We start from the raw sequence: 21984 nt of genomic DNA, 5'->3' as shown, positions 1-21984 counted from the left end.
TACAAGTTTTTATTTAAGTCCAAATTACAGCGTCTATTCATCAAAAATATTTTAATTAATCGTGGTTCTAAATAAATATGTATAAGTTTCATACCCGGGTATTTTCTTTCTATTTATTACGATATATTGAAAAATTGGCCAAAATTATTTCATGAAGATTAGTAAATGTCGCATTTATAGACGCTAACGTTTTTTCAAAATATTTTCTCGCCAATTTTCTTTCTATCTCGGACACAATTCAAAATATCCGCAATTTAAAAATGTGGCGGTAACCGATGTCGATTTTTGGGTGGCGTTAATAGGAGCGTTTACCTTACGTAATTTCTGTGAAAAAGCACACTGTGACGTCATAGATAAACGTGATAATATGCCGCACTTAATATTGCGTTTTTCTTTAATAAAATTGAAGAACAAATATGTTAATGTTGGCAATTTCTAAAAAGGAACGTCACGTCACTTTTTAAGAGAAAAACGTTTTGGCGGGTGTTCCGTCCTACTTTTTTTTTCCTTTTGCCCATTTGAGGATCAGGCTAAGATCATAAGACCATGCTGCCTTGTCTTCAGTACATTTCCTTTGCTGCTCAATATCAATAAGGAAGGTCTTCCGTAGTAATTTATTTTGTCCAATCCGAAATATAACGTCTTCGGTTTTATATCTTGTTGTAAAATCCGAGAAATAATGTCATATGTAATTAAGTTCTCTTTTGTCAAATTTCAGCAATAAAGTCTTCAGTAATCTTCTTTACAATATCCAATCCAATAGTTCGTCATTAGGTTTTTCTTTAATAAAATTGAAGAATAAGTTAATGTTGGCAATTTCAAAAAAGGAACATCACGTCACTTTTTAAGAGAAAAACGTTTTGGCGGGTGTTCCGTCTGGGACTACGAAGAAAAAAAACAAGTGAAGACGATTATTGTCGAGAGAAAACTGAAAGACTAGTTGCTGTATTCTTTTGTAATAATATTTCTTATTATAATTTGTAGTAATAATATTTGGTTACCGTAATAAGAGTGATATTTGTGCTACTTAACAATTACTGATTAAAACTGGGTATGTTACTAACATTTACGTTTTATTGTAGTTTGCTCACATTAAATAGAAAAAAACAAAACCTTTTTGTCAGTAGATCTGTCTTTATTTAGTAATCAGAATTTCATAATTTATCTTTGACTTAGTATATTGTCACCTTATTGTAAAAAAACATGTTGGCGCCTTTATGAAAGACCACATTCTGATATGACTTTCAACAAAACCTTGACTTGTTAAATAATAATATAATGTTATAGCGATTAATAATAGCGAGGTTCTGTTAAGAAAAATCAAATGTGAATGTCATTTAAAAAAAAAAACGCTTACCTAGTTTTACATATAAGGTAACCATAATAATTTTTTGGAATGTTGGTAACCTTATAAGGTATGAAACATAATATCTTTATGTTAACTGTTTAATATCCATAGATAAGTAATACAAAGATGTGTATCACTTACTTAGTTTCATGTACATAATAATTTTATGTACATACTATGTAAATGTACAATTATCTATGACTTGTACGATTTCACCTAAATCTATAGCTCATCATTCCGTTTAATTTTAACCAACTCAACGTGGAATATCAACGTAGCGTGTGCAGGGATCTTCGGTGGAGAACCCTTTGCCCCGTATGCGAGCTCCGGTGGGATCACTAGCTTTCTCTGTTCCCCTTCACACATACCTGGAAGCAGAAAATGTAATTGATAGGTATGGAAGAGTCAAAAATGTATACCTTGGAAAATAAAAAAAATATTTAGTTTTTATTTTATAGGTACAGGCCTAATAAAGGTTTTTAACTGCCTGTAATAAAGGTTTTTAACTTTAATAATAATAATAATTTGAACTTAAATTTTTAACAGTAAATTATTTAATTCAATATTTCAATTTTAAAATCATCCGAGAAATTCATTTTCAGAGGTATGTGACCTAACCAGTATTGCAGGCTTTCCCTTCACGGGTTGGAAGGTCAGACAGGCAGTCACTTCTGTAAAAACCCTGTGATTAACAAGATAATGCTAGGGAGATGATGAATATTTCAATTTTAAGTTCAAGTTGTTACTAACCATCTATGGGCTAAGTTGCCTAAAAATAAATTAATTTTATGTTTATTATTACCAAGGAGTCCCTGGTCCCAGCCTTTGATGACTTGCCGGGAACCGAGTGTGAATGTAAGAGGGTTGCCTCGAGGAATAGAACTGTCAAATTCTGTGCCGTCTTCCAATGTTCCCTGAAAATATAGGAGAAAGGAAATTGTTAAGATATTCCGGTCATTTTCTTATCCACTCAAAAGGAAAGGGACGGATGATTGAGTAGTGAATCGTACCGTAACCCGTCCATAGAGAGATCATCAGCTCATTCTCAGCCTTATGAAATTAAATAGATCTTGTTAGAAAATGCAAAATCTCTTATAAAGTCGTAAAACTTAACCTAAACAACTGTTGCAATTAGTGGACAGAAAAATGGATTATGTCTAAGTTATATTTACCGTGTAATGCATATAAAGCATATCTCCTTTCCTGCTTTTAATTGGACAATTATCCGGCCGTTTTTTCACACCAATTTGCAATTTTTTCACCGCATCACTTTTGGACAGAACATACGGGATTATACTAAAAACAATAAGTACGAAAAGTAGAATTTTACAAATTGTAGCTATAAAAGTCTTCATTATATCTTTTAATACAACTTGTGTGCTGTTTTTTAGTAATAAAATTGCAATTTAAATCGTGTTTTTGAATTAGAAAATTGAATGACACGAATCCTTTGACAACACGACTTCGATCGATAAGAAATGCAGTGTTGCCATATTCCTCTTTGTGTTAGAAAAGAAAACACTGAATATCGATTTTATGGAAAGTATAGCTGTTTTAAAGTTTAAGCATTTTTTTGAAATGGTTTCTTATTAAAGTATATTACATCTTGCATATATGTAATTTTTCAAATAACCCGCGCTCGCGTTATTTTGTTGCTATCACAATATGGCCATTTACTATAATTAATCGATTGTTTTCCAAATCGATTTTAATTATACGCAATACCAGAAATTAATTTCCCTTGATAAAATTGTTTAAAATGACTAGAAATATAAATGAAATAACGTTGTCCTTGTCCCATTGCAAAAATGTCGTAAAGTTTTAATACCTAATTTTCACATCACGAGTCTAGTGAAATCGGGAGCGATGCACGCATTTGCAAATGGCGACTACGTGACGGGTGTTCACTCGCCGTCAAAATGCATGTGCAATGTTTCCAAAATATCTAAGCACAATTTGTGTTGCCTCTAACTGTATTTGTATTAAAACTGGTAAGTAAACAGTTTTTCTTTAATTTCCATCAATATTACGTAATGAATGTTATTTTGTTAATCACTTGTCGGCTGTCTCTCTCGTTTGTTATGATTCGTTCCTGTCATTATTTACAATCGGCGTCGCGACGTATAGCCATCTCGCTCTCGCGCGCAGTTTCCTTGCAATAGGTTTTTCATTTTTAAGTGCGCGACCGAGACCGCGGGAGGAAAGCGGGCCCCAATGGAAAAATATGAACAATTTTGTGCTCTTAAAAATTATTGATTTTTCATCGTTAAAAAAACATTGGACGCCGCTAATTGCATACGTGATGTGGTGTCGCGCGGTGGGCCTCCGCTGTAAGTACCAGTCTATTTCAGTAGTTTTCCCCTTTTTGAGGTTGTGGTCGTGAAAAGTCACACATTTCAGCACATGATAGTCGACCATTTCGTTCGCTATTGCGTTTCTAGTTTTTTTCGCGTCAGAGCACAGTCACGGGTAATTGTTTTAAATATTGATTTTTTTATTGGGGGTCTTGCTTGCATGTGTGAGTCAGTGAATGTTTATAACATTAGTTGGGGCCTGCGTTATACTATTTTGGGATCGGCCAAATATGTTGGCTTTGTGATCATGTTTTAACCATCAGTGTGTTCTCGAGCGCTCAGTCCTCTAAGGTTCTCTGCCAAAGAAAATTATTGTGTCTCAGCGCTTCCTGTTATCGTGTGTAACTTTTTAAGTGTCTGGATTTCTTACTCGGTGAGTGTTGTGTGGTACCTGTGCGCGCTATTTAGAGTTAATGTACGTCTTTATCGGTCAAACGACCAAACCTAATGTTTACCACTATGTGGAACGTAAAAATTTCTGATAAGATATACAGTGTACTTTTCTTAAGATTTATAGTTTCAATATTTTTTTAGAAGTGTTACAATTTATTTTAAATCTTCTCCTACAGTCTGAGACATGTTTACATCAATTATTTTCTTTATTTACACTTCTTTTCACTTTTCCCTTTAAGGGCTACCAGAAAGTAAAAGCAAAACAAAAAAAGTAAAGGCTCATAAAATGTATTTCCCCTGTTGATTAATCACGAAGAATGTACCTCAATATTGTCAGTATTGCAGTAACAATAGGAATATTCAAACACTTGTAATCATAAGGAAAACCCTAGAGAGATAAGCATAATTCTAAAAGTATAACATATCAAACATTAAAATTTCTGCTAATCTTACTGCGTGAAGTTTTCACTATTCCGCAGTCATTAATATACCTACAATGTTGTTGTGATTTTGTCCCCCAAGCCAGCATGTAACTCAGAATTCTTGAAGCTATTTTGGTAATAGTCAATCAATACCTGACTATCAAGGACCATCGTCATTTTCATTACAAAGTAACGGTGTTGATCAGAGAATATATCGATATTTCTTTCTGTACATCGGGTATCAACATGCTTTTTTTTTCTATGTATTATGGTAGCGTGCTATCTGGTTCTCGATAGTAGATGAGCCTTCCAGAGTGATTCAGCTTGTCTCGAATTTTCTGGCGTCAATTACGTACGGGATAATGAGTCGGTTTCTACTCTGCAAAAGACTTCCCTTTCAAAAACTTCGCAGGAACTAGGATGTTGTTTGACCTTCGAAACGGGGTAACCATAACATCTAGAGCAAATTGAAATTTATTGCGCCTATTCCGGAGTCTCCGGAGGAGTCGACTTACCTATATCAGTTGTAAAAGGGATCTCACTAACTTTGACAAGTTTAGGCTTGTATAGGTAGAGCCTATGGTAACACATTATACGTCAATGAGTTGAGGCTTATATGTAAAAGAAATCACTGTCGGACAGGTAGACTCAACGCATGTGATCCATGTTGGAGTGGAGAAAGCCACAAGTCTTCATAAGATAACGTGCACCACATGTGTCATTGGAGATCTAAAACGATGAATCGTAAATGGTGATAGACTGTCGTTGCCTCCCCACCTTACAGATAGTCCAAATGTGTCATGTTAACCCTAACAAAACAATCCCCCAGCAACTTAGACGACGTGCGTGGGACCATAGAATGGATTTTAAACATCTGCACCCACGCAGCTCCAGCAAATAAGCACAGACGTAGAGCCATTTAAATAAGATATTATTACGTAGGTAATCGACGTGTACCTTACCATCTTCGCGCATGCTCGTAAATGCATTCGTTTTGACAGGCCTCAGTTACTAAGTACGTAATGCATTTCTTCTTTTCAATCATTTTTCTGCTTGGAGTATAACAAAACTGCTGAGCTGCTTGCCTTTCCGGGCGTAAAAGGGTGGTTCTTCGAACGGAACTTAACGAAAGTCAATATCATTACCGTAAATGAATAGAATAGAAATAGTTATTATAAAAGGACGCCACACCAATATTTTTACAAAACACAAAAAAAGCAAAACGGATGTCGAAATGATCATAAAGTGGTGGACGTCCTGAGATAAAAGGGCCTCAATCAGCACAAGTCGCGGCGTGAACCACGACGCTGGTATTGTGTGGACCCTGTTGAGTGAGGCACGAACATCGTGCAAAAATACATAGAATCTTCTTTCCAAAGATCCAATTAGAATTTGTATATGTCGCCAAATTACGTAAGTTCCAATTGGATATTTGCAAAAAGCCCAAAAATTTTCTAGAATATTTTTACATTAACGGTATTGACTTCAGGTAATTGGATGATCTACCCAAATATGTCGTAAAAACCGATATACAGATGGCCATTTTAATGATGGTTTATCAATATAAGCGTTGGGTTAACCTCTCACCATATCATTCATCGTATCCATTAGGACTATAAAACTAAGTGTAATAATTAAAAAAAATTCAGCATATCTTTTTCTTTCGCCCATTTAAGGGTCAAGGGGGCGTTAAGCCCTTATTCCTGGGTATTAGACGTAAAAAACCTCCACCATTCCGTAGGGCAGAGCAGCGTGATGGAGTATGATTGAGGGGAGGCCTGTACCCAGCTGTGGGACGTATATAGGCCGTGTCCAGGCTAAGATCATACTACATCATATGCATAGTGGACCATCTTAGAATCTACACGCGGAAAACTCAGCCCACTAACAACATCATGCTACCCAGACATCTAGCTAAAGCGCGAGGCACGGCGCCGTTGTCTGTGGACCCTGCTGAGTTATACAGAAACAGTGTTACATTAATCACCTCATTGTATATCGTAAAGAAGTCATATTTACTTGTTGTTATCTGAATGGTACGAAATATTGAAGTGGGTATATGATTATAAATAAATTATTGATTGTACACGTAAATAAATAACCAATAGCAATGAAAACGTACAAAAGGTAGGCTTATATCTAAAATAGATCTCTTTAATAATCAGAATCATTTATTCAACGTAATTATCATGGATAAACTTACTGAAGGTCATTTTTGAATCTACGTCATTTCGCAAAGTGTTATGGCTTAGGAGAAGAAATGACAAGAAACTGCAACAGCAACACATCTTTTAAATCAATGTAGTAAACGTGTAAATTATAACATTGATGTGTGTATTATGTATGTAAGATGATGCAAGAGTGTGTGTATGTGTGTGTGTGTGTGTGTGAATAATATTGAATAACTTCTATATCGAATCTAATAACTTTTCAGCAAAGACCATTCAGTGTTGACATAAAATTCATTTCCGTAAAAACAGTTGTCAATTTCAGGCATCAGGACTGTCAGATTTCGTGATTTATGTAGTTCATTTACGCCAACCTCAGCTCAGGGTGTCTGAGAGAATTGGGCCGATAGCGATAAGCGCCGAATGAGGGAAATCATCTACGCCGGAGGGTTCGGTATCGGGGTCCTGAAGTGTTTGTTGTCGCGAACTGGTTGGCCGCCTCGATGGCTAGAATAATCGGGTCGTCGTAGGCGCCGATATTTTTCAGTACCGTCCCTAAGAGGGATGTATCCGGTAGCCGCAACTACCAGTAGCTGGTACTTTCGATTCAGATCCTTATTTCGACGACACAAGGATATTTTAACACATTAAAGATGGGTATGGGTGGTTTGGACACGTAGAGCGGATGAAGGATAATAGAATTGCGAAAGCGGTATACCTATAAAGCGAAAGTTGATGGTAGGGCTGGCAGCGGAAGACCTAGAAAGACTTACATGGACCAAATTGGAGATGTCTTTAGAAAAACTTTAGTACGATCTACTCTGAACCGGCGTGCGTGTATGAAGCGATTCAAATTCAAAAATATCTTTATTCAGTAGGTTACACTTTGAATCGTCAATTTTTACATAACGAACGTCTCATCCGCCTAAAACTACTGCAGCTTCTCACAACCTGTATAGCAGGGGAAAAGAAGCTGCAAGAAAACCTCGGGACAGGGCCCTAGACTTTTTTTTTAAATAAACTTAAAATATTATTATACAATGGAGTAATTTAGCTGCCTAATATCATTTCTCAGACAGTTAATCCCATGCATTCATATGTTCTAAATAATCACTAACCTTATAATAATTGATGTATGTGGAGGAAGCAAGAGAAGTGTGTCAGGATCGAAGCAAATGGAATTCCATAGGCTCTGCTTACCTCAGTGGGAAATAGGCGTGAGTTTATGTATGTGTGTAAAGATGGGTACAAAACGTGTGTACAAAAGTTAGCTTACAACTCCAAGGTTTCAAAACAGAACAAGCACACGTCATGTATTGTTTCCAGACTTCAAGACAACATGAAAATCATGCATGATGTCATTGCTGTATTACTACTATAAACTACTAAAGTATAGTAGTAAACTAATGATTACATTTATTTACGTTGAGGGATACTACAAGGTACAACTAGATGTAGCCAAGCGTGAGTCGTGTCTTCATTATAAGGTTCTGGGGTGTAAAATGGCCACATCGAAGCAATTCATCTTAACAAAGCATTTGACATTTGTTTGCATTGCGCACTTAATTTTATATGCGCATTATTGCTTTCTTAGATGCATTGCTTCGATGTAGCCATTTTAACCCCCCCAGTAGAACAAACAAAGTTACTCTAGTTTTTTAATAACTTGTAATGTATACTTGCATTGATTTAAAAGATGTGTTGCTGTTGCAGTTTCTTGTCATTTCTTCTCCTCAGCTTCATAGATCTTGTGTAATGATGTAGATTAAAAAATGTTAAATTGACCTTCAACAAGTTTATCCGTGATAATTACGTTGAGTAAATTTTTCTGATTCAAAGCTATTGATTTTGTCTATGACAAGATTTTGCTTCCAAATTGACAAAGTCCTTGCTGATAACCTCTCTCTCGCCAATAAGTGTAAGTAATTCAAGCAATTCATCTAAAAAAAAATTTTGCTATTTGACATTACGCACTTATTTTTATATATGCGCTAATGTCAAATTGAAATATTGTTTTTTTAGGTGAATTGCATTGATGAGGTCTTTTTAGAGCCCTAGAAGAAAGATTTTCCGACAGATATCAACTCAGAATCATGGTCTGAACCATCTCCCTCAGTATTCGTTACGATGTCACTAACACCCTGTATACGTGTGTTAATTTTATTTATGTTTTTTTTTTTTATTGAAATGTATAGAGGTACTTGCGGGTTTTTCAGTCCCCCGCGGACCCCTGCCACCGCGCCGAATCAGCGTGCTATTGTCCCCAATGTTTTCCATTTCTCGCTGCCATTGCAATCAATGACAATTGTTTTCCATTTTGTAACTCTTGTGCAATTATTTTATAGTTCAAATGCATTTATAAAGAATTGCAATTATTTACTTTGTTACTCTCTTCGTCAAATGTGTTGTTGTGCGTTGCAGATAGGTAGTTTTGGTAGTTCTTCGAGCTCCGGAAGTCAATTTCATAACCGGGAATGCTAAAATATCCTAGAACCTTTTGTCTTTATGCAAATATCCAGTTAGAACTAATGTATGTCGCCAATTTACGTAAGTTCTAACGGCCTCTGTGGTCCAGAAGTTGGTCCCGGTGGGGACATATCACAAAAATCACTTTGTGATCCCTAGTTTGGTTAGGCCATTACAGGCTGATCACCTGATTGTCCGAAAGTAAGATGATCCGTGCACGTTAACCCGTTGGTCCTGGTTACTACTTACTAATGTAAGTACGTGGTCGTTACATGAGCCATGTCAGGGGCCTTTGGCGGCTCAATCACAACCCTGACCCCAGGGTTGATGAGCCTGGTATTCCACCTCATAACCCACACGATAAGAAGAGACTAAATGACCCTGTCAACATAGAACCCTTTTCCATATTTTATAATTTATCAAACCTTCTTCTTCCACGAATATTTCAAGACCAAAATTAGCCAATTTTTGTGATATGTCCCCACCGGTATTCAAACCCGGGGCCTCCGGATCGTGAGTCCAACGCCCAACCACAGGACAACAGAGACCGTAGGGTCATTTGGTAAATTAAATAAGTGGAAACGAGACAGAAAATTGCATCCAGATATTATTAAACTCAGGTGCCGCGAGGCCGCCCTACGCCGACAAAATCAATACACGCGTATGTACTCCCTGAAAAGACTGATACACTCCAGCCAGACGCGGGCAAACTACATCTGATTTATGTGTGCAGCTATATCGATGTATAATATCGATGTTATATATGTTGCCTACGTACATAAAACTCTTAACAGGGTGGGTAATGTGGGCATAAAAGCATTAAAAGAACAAAATATTGAAAAAAAATATAGTTCCATAATTAAAACACATATAACGGGTTCTTACCGCGTTTAAAATAGGGATATGAGACTCCCGATATTTCGACACTGTTGCAAATATAGTTCCATACAATAAAGTGTACTTTTCATTTGAAAATCTTATTTTGGATCTGTGAAGTTTGGGGGCTAGTTCATCAGATGATCGAATGAAACACACCGGTTGATCTCACACCATTTACTTAGCATATTCACAGTTACGATAAATAAAGCACAATATTAGGAGCCTAGATTTTTCTGTACGATAAATCATCATCAGCCGTACGACGCCCACTGCTGGGCATAGGCCTCCCCCAAGGATCTCCACGACGATAAATAAACTGTTTTATTTATTTTTAATTCAGTAGACAACTTTTTTTTTAAAGAGCGTCTAGGGCCCTGTGCCGAGGTTTTTCTTGCAGCTTCTGACCCCCGACTATACAGGTTGTGTGAAGCTGCAGTAGTTTTAGGCGGATGAGACGTTCGTTATGTAAAAATTGACCATTCAAAGTGTAACTAGAGGTATGTTACCTATTGAATATAGATATTTTTGAATTTGAAAAACTAGAAGCGAGCGACTTTTGATAAGTAGGCCTAAGGTAGATACGATGGACTCTTATGATAATTATCTTATATTCCATCATATTAGTAAAGACAAAATCGCTGTCGTTTTCAGCTATTCCAGGAAGATAAGCAGCTGAACGCGCCCTGAATAACGCAGTGAATATAATTTCAAAGCGATTATAACATTCATTCCTCAATGTGCGAGTCTGATTCTAAGAAGGAGTGTTGGCCTCAAAATGGTCCAAATATAACCTAACACGGGCCACCAGCCGACGCCGGCGGGACCCCCGCGCGATCTATTTCCGTCGCGCCCCTAGGGTCGATGCCCCCAGACCCCTCCCTCGGAGTTTTTTTTATTTATCTTCCCAAAGATAATACTGTTTGTAGGTAGAGATTTTGTGTCTGGCCTGTCTTTGGGGGCTTTTTTCGACGTTCAATGTTTTGGAGTATTGATTTCAGCTGACGCGATGGAAATTTTAAAGCTGGCAACCATAACCGGGGAATGTTTCTGTTATAAAAACTCTTTAGTAGTTAAGACACTGGCTGATTTTTTTATTGTTCTTTCTTGTACTCTGATCCTTTTCTCTTCTTATCGTGTGGGTTGTGAGGTGGAATACCAGCCTCATCAACCCTGGTGTCAGGGTTATGATTGAGCCGCCAAAGGCCCCTGACATGGCTCACGTAACGATTACTCTTTTACATCAGTAAATAGTAACCGGGACCAACGGCTTAACGTGCCTTCCGAAGCACAGATCATCTTACTTTCGGAACTAGGGATTACAAAGTGATTTTTATGATATGTCCCCATCGGGGTTCGAACTCGGGGCCTCGGGATCGTGAGTCCAACGCTCAACCACTGGACCACAGAGACAGTTATCTGTCTGTCCGTTATCTGATCCTATCTGCTGCTAGGTAACAAAGCTCTTTTTAAATAACATATGCGCCTTTTACAGCCTATCACATCACTAACCACAACCCACAGCCGCTAAATGATAAATTAAGCTCACAACTATATTTCTCATTGAGGTAGTCCTCTATTTATTTATTTATTTTGAGGAAGACTTAAGTCCATATACATTTTCTAAAATAATAACCAGACAATAACTAAAGGCTAATTACAAGTCTCCACCTAATAGTGGCTAATTTATTTACCCATTTCTCTCTCTCTCTCTATTTAAGAGCTGCGCTCTTGTCGGTGGAGTAATCGCCATTCCTCTCTTCTTCCCACCAAAACCTTCACCTCCCGATACGACACGACCTGCACCTACTCTTTTATTTGTTTCATAAATGTTATCCTAGGTCTACCCATTCCTCTCTTCCCTTCAATTTTTCCTTGTATAATGTTTGTTATAAATGGATCGTGTCGTATCAGGTGGCCAATCATATTTCCTCTCCGGTTCTCTATAGTCTTTTCTATTTACTTCTTCTTCTTATCGTGTGGGTTGTGAGGTGGAGTACCAACCTCATCAACCCTGGTGTCATTTCTATATGATGATATTACAAAGGACATGAACCCTTTGTTTTTTTTTGCAAATGGTGATTTCAAGATTGTGACTACACGCCCCACACGACTGCCCTCTAAAAGAATTATCATAAACGTATTCATTCTGAAAATAACGCATTACAAAGTCAAGTTTATACTTCTACGCGAAACTGACTCGGAAAATGTCACTTTGGAAAGAATTCGTAAATAAAACCGCGTATGTTTCCCACTATGTATCTCTTTTGTTCTTTATTTAATAGCTGCGCTCTTGTCGGTGCAGTAATCGCCAATCCTCTTTTCTTACCGCCAAATCCTTCACCTTCTGATACGAGACGACCTGCACCTTTAGGGAAGAGAGGAAGGGGTAGACCGAGGAGAACATTTATGAAACTAGAGAGTATGCAGACCAAAAAAATAAAATAAAAAATAAATCTCTTTTGAAATTTTGATTTTTTTTCAGACCACGGAATCTCATAGGCTAGTCAAATGAGATATTACGAAAGGTCTTTGGAGACGATTTTTTTAAAATTAAGACGGGACGTTTTGCAAACTATAATAAGTACTTACGTTTTTTTTTACGTTCTCACAACCAAATATCGGTTCTACAGTGTCGTAACATTGAGGACAGAAGAGGAAAGATGATTGGACACTTAATAAGATACGACGAATTTATTAAAAACATCATAGAAGGGAAGCTACAAGGAAAGAGAGGAAGGGGAAGACCAAGAAGAGCTTACTTAGAACAGATTAAAGAGAAGGCGAACGTCGTGTCTTATATAGTGAAGGAATTGGCCTTTGATAGACAAGAATGGAGAATGCTACACCGACAAGAGCGCGGCTCTTAAATTAGTGATGTGATGAGTGTCGTTACTCGCCGCTTGTGGCAAAATGCACACTTTTTAACAGAGATTGGTTGTCTATTTGTTATACGAGGTCTATGTTCGACACATAATTCCTTCGTACAGCTCATTTGGTGTCAATGACTCATCGATCCATGAGGGGGTGAGGCTGAGTTTAATAAATACGATTCGACGCCACAGCTCCTATAATTCGCCAAGCTGGTTAGGCGGTAGAGAAAGGCTTGTGGCAGACAGGAATTGCAGTTGTGTTATTCAACACACATACATAATTAAAACACATAATAACGGGTTCTTACCGCCTTTAAATCAGGGAAATATGAGACTCCCGATATTTCGACACTGTTGCAAGTGCCATGATCACGGGTCTCATATTTCCGTGATTTCAACGCGGTAAGAACCCGTTATTATGTGCTTTAATTATGATAATAACCGCGTAAACTTAAAACAATATATAAACAACCCTCCGGCGTGGTCTACGATTTCCCTCATTCGATTATCACTAGGGACGACGCCTTGAGCCAAGGTTCGCGCCCATCTGGGCACCGTCAGGCCTGTTGTCTCGTAAAGTGATTTCGTCAATGTCCCCGTCGGGAATCGAACCCGGATCTCCAGATCGTGAGCCTAACTCTAGCCACTAGACCACCGAGGCTGTTTCCAGACACAATAGTTAAAAAGTACACAGTGTATATCGATAATGGATTATCTAATGACAACACTATTGTGTTGTGTACGTAGATATTGGCCCCGATTCCTGCAGACATCTCTTAATTTTACTTTAAGTTATACCTGTCATTTTCTTATCCGCCGAAAAGGAAAGGGACGGATGATTGACAGCTCTTAATTTTAGGAAGAATGCGTAAATAAATGAATAACCCGGGCGAATTTTTAGACGGTTGTTTTAGATTTGTGCTTAAAATTGACGTGTGTTCCATAAATTTTATGCTTGTCGATTACCCGTCCCTTTCCTTTTCGGCGGATAAGAAAATGACAGATATAACCTAAAATAAAATTAGATGGTATTTACAGGAATTAGCACCATTATACAATAACATAATTATACCTCTGCATTAGGGTGGAACAGCTTGTAGCGGTTAGGTTTCCCGCCCAAACAACCATTTGAACCCTAGAAAGCTGTTGATACTTTGATTTTCTATGGATTTTGTACATTAATAGCAAAGTAATAGATAATTATAGTTTAAAATATCATGCGTTATTCTATTTACACCTCACTTCTTGGGAAGTTATTCCTGGTGGGTTAAAATGGCCACATCGAAGCAATTTAGCTAAGAAAGCAATATTGCAATTTGACATTTGCGCATATAAAAGTAAGTGCGCAATGCAAACAAATGTCAAATAGCAATATTTCTTTCTTAGATGAATTGCTTCGATGTGGCCATTTTAACCCACCTGAGCGCGTATTAATTTATTTCTGGTTACTCAGTAGGGAAGTAGGCATGTGTTTGTGTATGTAGATATGTACAGTCATGAGCAATATAATTTACTCACTTTAGGACTCTGTCGCACTAACATATTTGACATTTAGTGAGACTTACAGTTCAATTTGTCAAAAAAGTTAATGTGACATGGTACCAAAGTGTATACATATTAATGCTCGTGACCGTAGTTGCGAATCATTAGGTAAGTACGTGATTTATGTAAAGTTTTACTTAAATAAAGTCACGCCTATTTGCCATTGGGGTAGGCAGATAGCACGAAACCACTTATAGTGTCTTCTATTTTTGTCTTAATAATTTACATCAGTCATTAAGTGATTGATATAACAAATTAATAACTGCGTGACGTAAAATATAGTGCATAATGCTCTTCCTCGCCAGCTATGTTTACGCCACGACTGTTATTTGTTCAAAAATGAAGAGAAAACAACAATAATTAATAATTATTATGCGCAAAGTATAAAGTGCATTTAAAAAAATACCCTTTGTAAAATGTTCCCAGGGACACTACACTCCAATAGGGTCAGCTCTGCCCTCCAGTAATGGCGTCGCTATTGATTTTTATGTTCAACCTTTTTGTTTGTAACTTTTAGGAGGGCTTTTCCTACCTACTGCTGTCTCGCTCACTCCCGCGGGAAAAGTTATCCAATTATGCCTCGCAGTAGACGAAATTTCGTGCAGTTTGCTTGTATTTGACGTTATTCCGTATATCAAATTCGAGGAATGAATTCAATGCTATTTTTATTTAAAGTGTTAAAATGTAAAATTATTTATATTAGTTCTGGAACTAATCGATTACGATCTAATCGATTTTATTTATTTAAAAAGTCATTAAAAATAATATGATGGCAACATTTTTTACAAAAGTCAAAACAAATATGGCCCCGAGAAAGTTCAAAAGTTCGCGTAAGCGGCTTTTTGGCGGGAAACGGGAACGGGACAGTTGCTTTCTTCATTGAATAATCTAAATAATTAATACGAAGTGGTGTTTTGTGGTTGATGATCGCATTAAGTTAGTCGGAAGACATTCGCGAGTGTTATTATATTGGAGTATTCAATAAACAAAGTGTATCTGCCTATTTTCGCTTCGTGTCAAGAAGCCGCTTCATAACTCGAAAGTTTATGCGGACTTTCGAGTTAATTCGTTTGGGGTTCGGAGTAGGAGTCTACTCCGAGGGTGGGGGCTTAGGTTTCATCATCATCACCTTTCATCATTTCATCATTCATCAAGAAAAAAAATACGTAAGACATGGCTGTATGGGCATAGTTCCCTTTGCCTTACCCTTCGGGGAAAACCAAAACAAAAAAAAAAAAAAAAAGTTCGCGTAAGCCGCGTAAGGCATTTTTTTTCGTCTAAAATTGTGTAGCAATTGATTCTTTATCAGATTTAATAAAATGAAAATATTTGATGGAACCTATAAAGATATTTGTAGTAGTATCGTTCGGTAGATTTTCAATTGGTAAGAAGAAATCAGTCAAATTATTTTGTTTCGTAATGTTACTTGAAACTTCTTGTATAATTTTCTAAACTTTTAGGACCTCTGGCTTGCTTGACCATTTTATTTTCGAAAAGATATTAAATCGAAAGCTAAACTTAAAATATTAGAACTTTTTAATTAACTTTCTTATATTATTTGGTATTGACAAATTTATACTTTGCTGAAGTAATTTTGATAGTTGAACAAAAAAATATTTATTATTTACATTTCACGACTTTACAGTGCAGAAGCGCCAATGTGCCGTGAAACTTCCAATATAAACTTTCATAATAAATAATAATATAATTAGACATATGAAACTTAAGTGTAAAAACAAAACAATATAAAAACATATAATATTTAATTTTCACACATCATTTTGGTTTTATTTTATCTTTTGGACAGTTTGTAGCTCTGTCCATTCTGATAGGAGTTATTATCGCGAAGACAAGGCTTGAAAGGGGTTACGGTACTATCATCATGGTATAAGGTTATGCTAAGAGTATGAATTTCACACCAGAGGGGTTAAAAAGTTACATTGAAGGACTTTTATGGGCTATTATTTTATTCTGGGTGCCATGGTTAACTTATTCGCCAAAAAAATTTTTTTTTATTTATGCTATTGTTTGTTAGTATTTCTTACTATTATAACAATAATAATATTTAAATTACATTTTACAGGAATTTGCAGCGATGTTTACCAATTATTTTTCACTTATTTTTATATTTATACTAGGGAGGGTGCAGAAAAACAACAACTGTGTTACTTTGTTACATTATGTAGTTTTATTATTGGGAACGTTCACATTAAATTCAAACCTTTTCTTTTTTAAATTAAGATAAAAGATTTTTGACGTTATGTTATTAAATCACGAAACATTTCAGTCTAATACATCTTTTTATGGTTAGGTTTACCACTTCGTTACCTAATTTTGATTTTATGAGATAAACTTTTGCAATAAAATGGAAAACAATAGCAGTTCAAGCATTTTATTTATGGAGGCCATTTATATATTCAAAATTATCAAAAAAAGTCAAAAATTTTAAAACATACTTAGATAGTTTTAGTTCTAAGTCTGAAAATGTCTCCATAAAAATGGGGGACAAAAAAGTAACGCAGTAGTTTAGTAAGTAACATAATGGTAAACTTTCCGCATCTATGGTGTTTAACTTACTAAAAACAATTAAAAACAGAATACAATTAAATTGAAACCATAACAAATTAAACAAAACTCTCTTAGAATAAAATAAAATCAAAACTTCTCAAAAAAACAATATTAAACATACATTAGTTTCTGTCTGAGTCAAATATATTTAATGGGACATCAAATTCATTCAATTCGTTTTCAGCAAATGGAATTCTATAGTCTCTGCTTACCCCGGTGGGAAATAGGCATGAGTTTATGTATGTATGTATGTCATCATCGTCATCAGCCTTACGACGTCCACTGCTGGGCATAGGCCTCCCCCAAGGATCTCCACGACGATCGGTCCTGCGCTGCCCGCATCCAGTGGCTTCCCGCGACCTTCACCAGATCGTCGGTCTACTTTGTAGCGGGCCTATACTGAGCGTCGTCCGACACGTGGTCGCCATTCTAGAACCTTTCCGTCCCAGCGGCCATCGGTTCTCCTCGCTATGTGTCCTGCCCACTGCCACTTCAGCTTTGCAATTCGCCGAGCTATGTCGGTGACTTTAGTTCTCCTGTGGATCTCCTCATTTCTGATTTGATCGAGCAGGGAAATACCGAGCATAGCTCTCTCCATTGCCCGCTGAGCGACACCGAGCCTCCTCACGAGACCCATAATAAGCGGCCACGTCTCACTGCCGTAGGTCGTCACTGGCAACACGCACTGGTCAAAGACTTTCCTCTTGAGACACTGAGGTATTTTGGACGAGAAGATATTCCGCAGCTTCCCGAACGCTGCCCATCCGAGTTGGATCCGACGAGAGATCTCTTTCTCGAAGTTGGACTTACCTAACTGGATTATTTATCCTAGGTAAATGTACTGGTCTACAACTTCGAGTGTAACGTTCCCAACCTGAACTGGAGTGAGTGCGACATGGTCGTTGGACATAATTTTTGTCTTTGTCATGTTCGTGCTAAGACCCACTCGTTGGGATGCGTTACTGAGATGCTCGAGCATGGTGTTCAGGTCTTCCAGGGTATCAGCCATTAGGACTATATCATCAGCAAATCGAAGGTGCGTCAGGTACTCGCCGTTGATGTTGATGCCAAATCCTTTCCAGTCCAGAAGCTTAAAAATATCCTCCAATGCAGCAGTGAACAGTTTCGGAGAGATGCCATCTCCCTGTCTCACTCCTCGCTGCAGTTGGATCGGATTAGAGCTCTGGTTCTGTTCTCGAACTGACATAGTGGCATTTTGGTAGAGGTCCCTTAGCAATTCGATGTACCTATGGTCCACTTGGCACCTCTGAAGAGACTGCAACACCGCCCAGGTGTCGATCGAATCAAAGGCTTTCTCATAGTCCACAAACGCCAAGCAAAGTGGCAGATTATACTCTTCGGTCTTCTGTATAACCTGCCGCAGTGTATGGATGTGGTCTATGGTGCAAAAGCCTTTTCGGAAACCCGTTCGTTCGCTTCCCGTCTTAACGGCATTGATCACAGAGACATCATTGAATATGTGCTTTTTCGTCGACATGATAAAATCGATCTCGTTTTTATAATTTCTACTGGGACTTATCCAGGTCCATTTGCGGGTGCGGGCTTTCTAAAGAAGGAGTTCATCATATAGAGGTTCTCCTTTTCCATAAAGTCCGCCAGCATCCGGCCTCTGGTGTTCCGGACCCCAAATCCAAATTGCCCTACTCTCAGCTCGTTACCACAACGCTTCCCCGACTGTGCATTAAAGTCCCCCATCACAATCGTGTAGTGGCTTTTATGGCTATGCATGGCTTTAGAAATCTCCTCATACATAGTCTCCACTTCGTCATCGTGGTGTCCCGAGGTCGGAGCGTATACCTGGATGACAGTCAGCGAATATCGAGATGATATTCTGAGTATCAGGCACGCTACCCTGCTCGAAACACTACCGATGGTCAACACGTTGTTGATTAGGGACTTGTGGACGATAAACTCGACACTCTGTAACGAAATAATTATAAATTAAATTATTAAAACTATTAAATTTGTAAATATTGAGCAAAAACTTTGAGTATTTCCACTGCGTTACGACGGCTACAACTGCGTTACATTTCGCAGTAACACAGTGCATCGGTAACTCAGTTGTAGAAACCACGTGTATTCTAAAATAGCACTCATATGGTAATTCATTTTATAAAACAGATCGTGTACAATTAATATTTGCTCCTTTTTTTAAAGATATAACGGAAAAGATTATTCAATATTCAAAAAACTCACCTATCACAGCGGTCACGCAGCGGTCTCCCAATTAATACACGCACCTATCCCGCCGGCGTCCTCGCGACTGACTCGGCGAATTTCCAAGCCACGGACTCCCCCCGCGCCCCAATAATATTTGATTATATGTTATACGACTTTTGGCGCAAATGCATACAAAATTCTAATTTTAAGACTCAGTTTCGTATGGTAACATAGTGTTCGTAATTTTTTGGTTTGCCGCGGGGACACAATAAATATTTTGGAATAATTAAAAACTGATAAAGGAAAATAATATTTAGTATTGTTAAAGTAAAGATTAAATTACGTGTTATTACCGCAAATATTACATTTTAATAGCGTCTTGAAGAATTTTTAAGTAATGTGTGTTTATATGGAGTAAATATATGAGAGGGACAGTGGAATTTTGTAGGGAAACAACTGCGTTACTCAAAAGTACAACTTAGTTACCGTGTTTTTGTTTAAATTCAAATAATTTTGATAAAAACGTGGAACATAAAAGTACGAGTATAACATCAGAAATATACCAATAGTGTAATTATTGAAAAAATAAATGTTTGCTTTATAAAAATCGTGTTTGAACGTGAGAGACAGGTTATGGGACCCAAAATAAAATAATAGCCCTTATACGCGCAAATGTCAAATTGCAAATATTGATTTTTTAGATAAATGGCTTCAATGTGTGTTGTAGTAGCAAATTGCACCTTGTTGATTTATGTTACATAGTCATCTTGTTATTAAGTGGCAGGATTTCAGTGTTCCTGATTCAAATTTTAATGAACTTGTAAAATATCTGTATATGAATATCGAAATTTAAAATTAAAACTATAATTTCGTTTCTTTTTTGCAGGTATAAAATAAACAAGCTATTGTTCCAGTATTCTTCATAAAAAAGTCTAGTCTAAAAAGTTTCTACTTAAAGAGTATTTCTTGTACTTAAAAACATATATTTTACTATTTAATATAAGAGCTGTGATACACAAACTTGTGGACATACAGACTGTGCAATTTTTTACATATATAAAGTGTGCAATTTTTATATATTATTAAATCTAAAGTTATTAAAATATAAAAATAACCTGGCTGGCCAAAGATTTTGAAAGTTTAGTGTTAAATTATGTATTTGATGGAGAAGTGATATTGGATGAGTCGTGAAAACAAGATGGCGCTGCCTCCACAACAGTTCTGTGTGAGGTGGAACTCCTACCACACCAACCTACAGGTAACATATCATTTTTTTTTTCACAAAAATAATTGTTTTTAATACTTTCTGCCTACCTTACTTCAGGGGAGTTAAAAAGGCCACATTGAAGGAAATCATCTAAAAAAGGCAATATTGCAATTTGACATTTGTGCATATAAAAGTAAGTGCGCAATTCAAACAAATGTCAAATTGCAATATTGCTTTATTAGGTGAATTGCTTCAATGGGGCCTTTTAATTTATGCACAATAAAAATCTTTATCTTTATAGCTGTATGTTTTCCTTAAATAAATAAAATAAAATAAAAAATACTTATATAAGTACATAAACCCAGGGGTATGCAGAGCCACTTGTAATCAAAGACAACTTGCAGCCACTGTTGATACGAAGTCCTAAGGTGGTGGTGACGAGGGATTAGCCTATCGCCCATAACAATTGTTCATACATTGTTTTAAGTTTATGCGGTTATTATCATAATTAAAACACATAATAACGGGTTCTTACCGCGTTTAAAATAGGGATATGAGACTCCCTATATTTCGACACTGTTGCAAGTGCCATGATCACGGGATGACTGATGAGATTGGAGTGGAATATCGGGAGTCTCATATCAATATTTTAAACACGGTAAGAACCCTTTATTATGTGTTTTAATAACAATTGTCCATCATGTTAGAAAGGACACAATCCCTCTGTCCAATTTTACGACATATCCAGGAAGAGCAGTTGAGCGTTTTATATGTTTTTTATTCGCTCCTAATACAGCATTGAGTTTTTTTTTTTTATATGATGATAACTTATTCCATTTGCTTCGATCCTGACACACTTCACTTGCTTCCTCCACATTCATCAATCGCTTCATACACGCACGCCGGTTCAGAGTAGATCGTATTAAACCTTTTCTTTTTCTTTTCTTTTTTTTTCTTTTTTTTTTCTTTTCTTTTCTTTTCCTTTTTTTTTCTTTTTTTTTTCTTTTTTTGGTCATCGTAGGTCCTTCTCGGTCTTCCTTATGGAATTATATAGTCTCTGCTTACCCCGATGGGAAATAGGCGTGAGTTTATGTATGTGTATAACTTATTCCCTCCCCCCAACAGGCAGTATTCCCCCGCCTGCTGCTAACGGAGCAGTTCGCTGACGTCACGCTCGCGTGCGAGTCCCGCCAGCTGCGATGCCACAAGCTGGTGCTGTCTGCCTGCTCGGCGTACCTGGAGCGCCTGCTCACGCAGAACCCTTGCAAACACCCCATTGTGCTCATGAGGGACATGCGGTGAGTACTCTCCCCCGCGCGTGCAGTTGAATATTGGCGCCAAACCTCACTCACAACACTAAAATTAAAAAAAAACACGTTCTTCTATCGTGTGGGTTGTGAGGTGGAGTACCAACCTCATCAACCATGGTGTCAGGGTTACTATTGAGCCGCCAAAGGCCCCTGACATGGCTCACGTAACGACTACTTACTAGGTAGAACCAGGACCAACGGCTTTAGCATGGATCATCTTACATAAACTGCCTATATACGTCCCACTGCTGGGCACAGGCCTCCCCTCAATCAACC

At 37.3% G+C, this 21984-nt stretch overlaps 2 protein-coding genes across 8 annotated transcripts in view; one reads left to right on the top strand and one right to left on the bottom strand.

Moving 5' to 3' along the window:
• Positions 1-1115: 1115 nt before the first annotated feature.
• On the bottom strand, positions 1116-2829 carry LOC126379280 (peptidyl-prolyl cis-trans isomerase FKBP2-like). The gene is made up of 3 exons (XM_050027988.1): positions 2521-2829; positions 2151-2262; positions 1116-1716 (listed from the first exon to the last, which is right to left on the bottom strand). Exons 1-3 carry the CDS (start codon positions 2701-2703, stop codon positions 1571-1573), a joined length of 441 nt encoding a protein of 146 aa, XP_049883945.1. The 5' UTR covers positions 2704-2829; the 3' UTR covers positions 1116-1570.
• Positions 2830-3127: 298 nt separating this feature from the next.
• The window catches only part of LOC126379175 (uncharacterized), a 56874-nt gene continuing 38017 nt past the window's right edge, over positions 3128-21984 (top strand). For 2 of the 7 annotated variants that reach the window (XR_007568274.1, XM_050027842.1), the window contains exons 1-3: positions 3182-3339; positions 20078-20449; positions 21524-21696. Coding sequence is in view for 6 of the 7 variants with exons in the window: in XM_050027842.1 (XP_049883799.1) it covers positions 20372-20449; positions 21524-21696 (251 nt within the window). In the remaining variant the exon portion in view is untranslated. Of the gene's footprint in view, positions 3340-3539; positions 3679-3712; positions 4076-20077; positions 20450-21523; positions 21697-21984 lie in introns of those variants that run through there. The other 5 variants (XM_050027846.1, XM_050027847.1, XM_050027843.1 and 2 more) reach the window with 5 other exon arrangements.

The sequence above is a fragment of the Pectinophora gossypiella genome, chromosome 28 (genome assembly GCF_024362695.1).
Source record: "Pectinophora gossypiella chromosome 28, ilPecGoss1.1, whole genome shotgun sequence".
NCBI classification, from domain to species: Eukaryota; Metazoa; Arthropoda; class Insecta; order Lepidoptera; family Gelechiidae; genus Pectinophora; species Pectinophora gossypiella.
The sequence above is the reverse complement of the archived record's forward strand: the minus strand, read 5'-3'. Positions and strand labels throughout refer to the sequence as shown.

Coding starts and splice junctions, on each gene's coding strand:
- LOC126379280 (XM_050027988.1), bottom strand. CDS start 2,703: ATGAAGACTTTTATAGCTACAATTTGTAAAATTCTACTTTTCGTACTT. Junction 2,263..2,520: donor TGCTTTATATGCATTACACG/GTAAATATAACT, acceptor CTATATTTTCAG/GGAACATTGGAAGACGGCAC. Junction 1,717..2,150: donor CTGGGACCAGGGACTCCTTG/GTAATAATAAAC, acceptor TTCTGCTTCCAG/GTATGTGTGAAGGGGAACAG.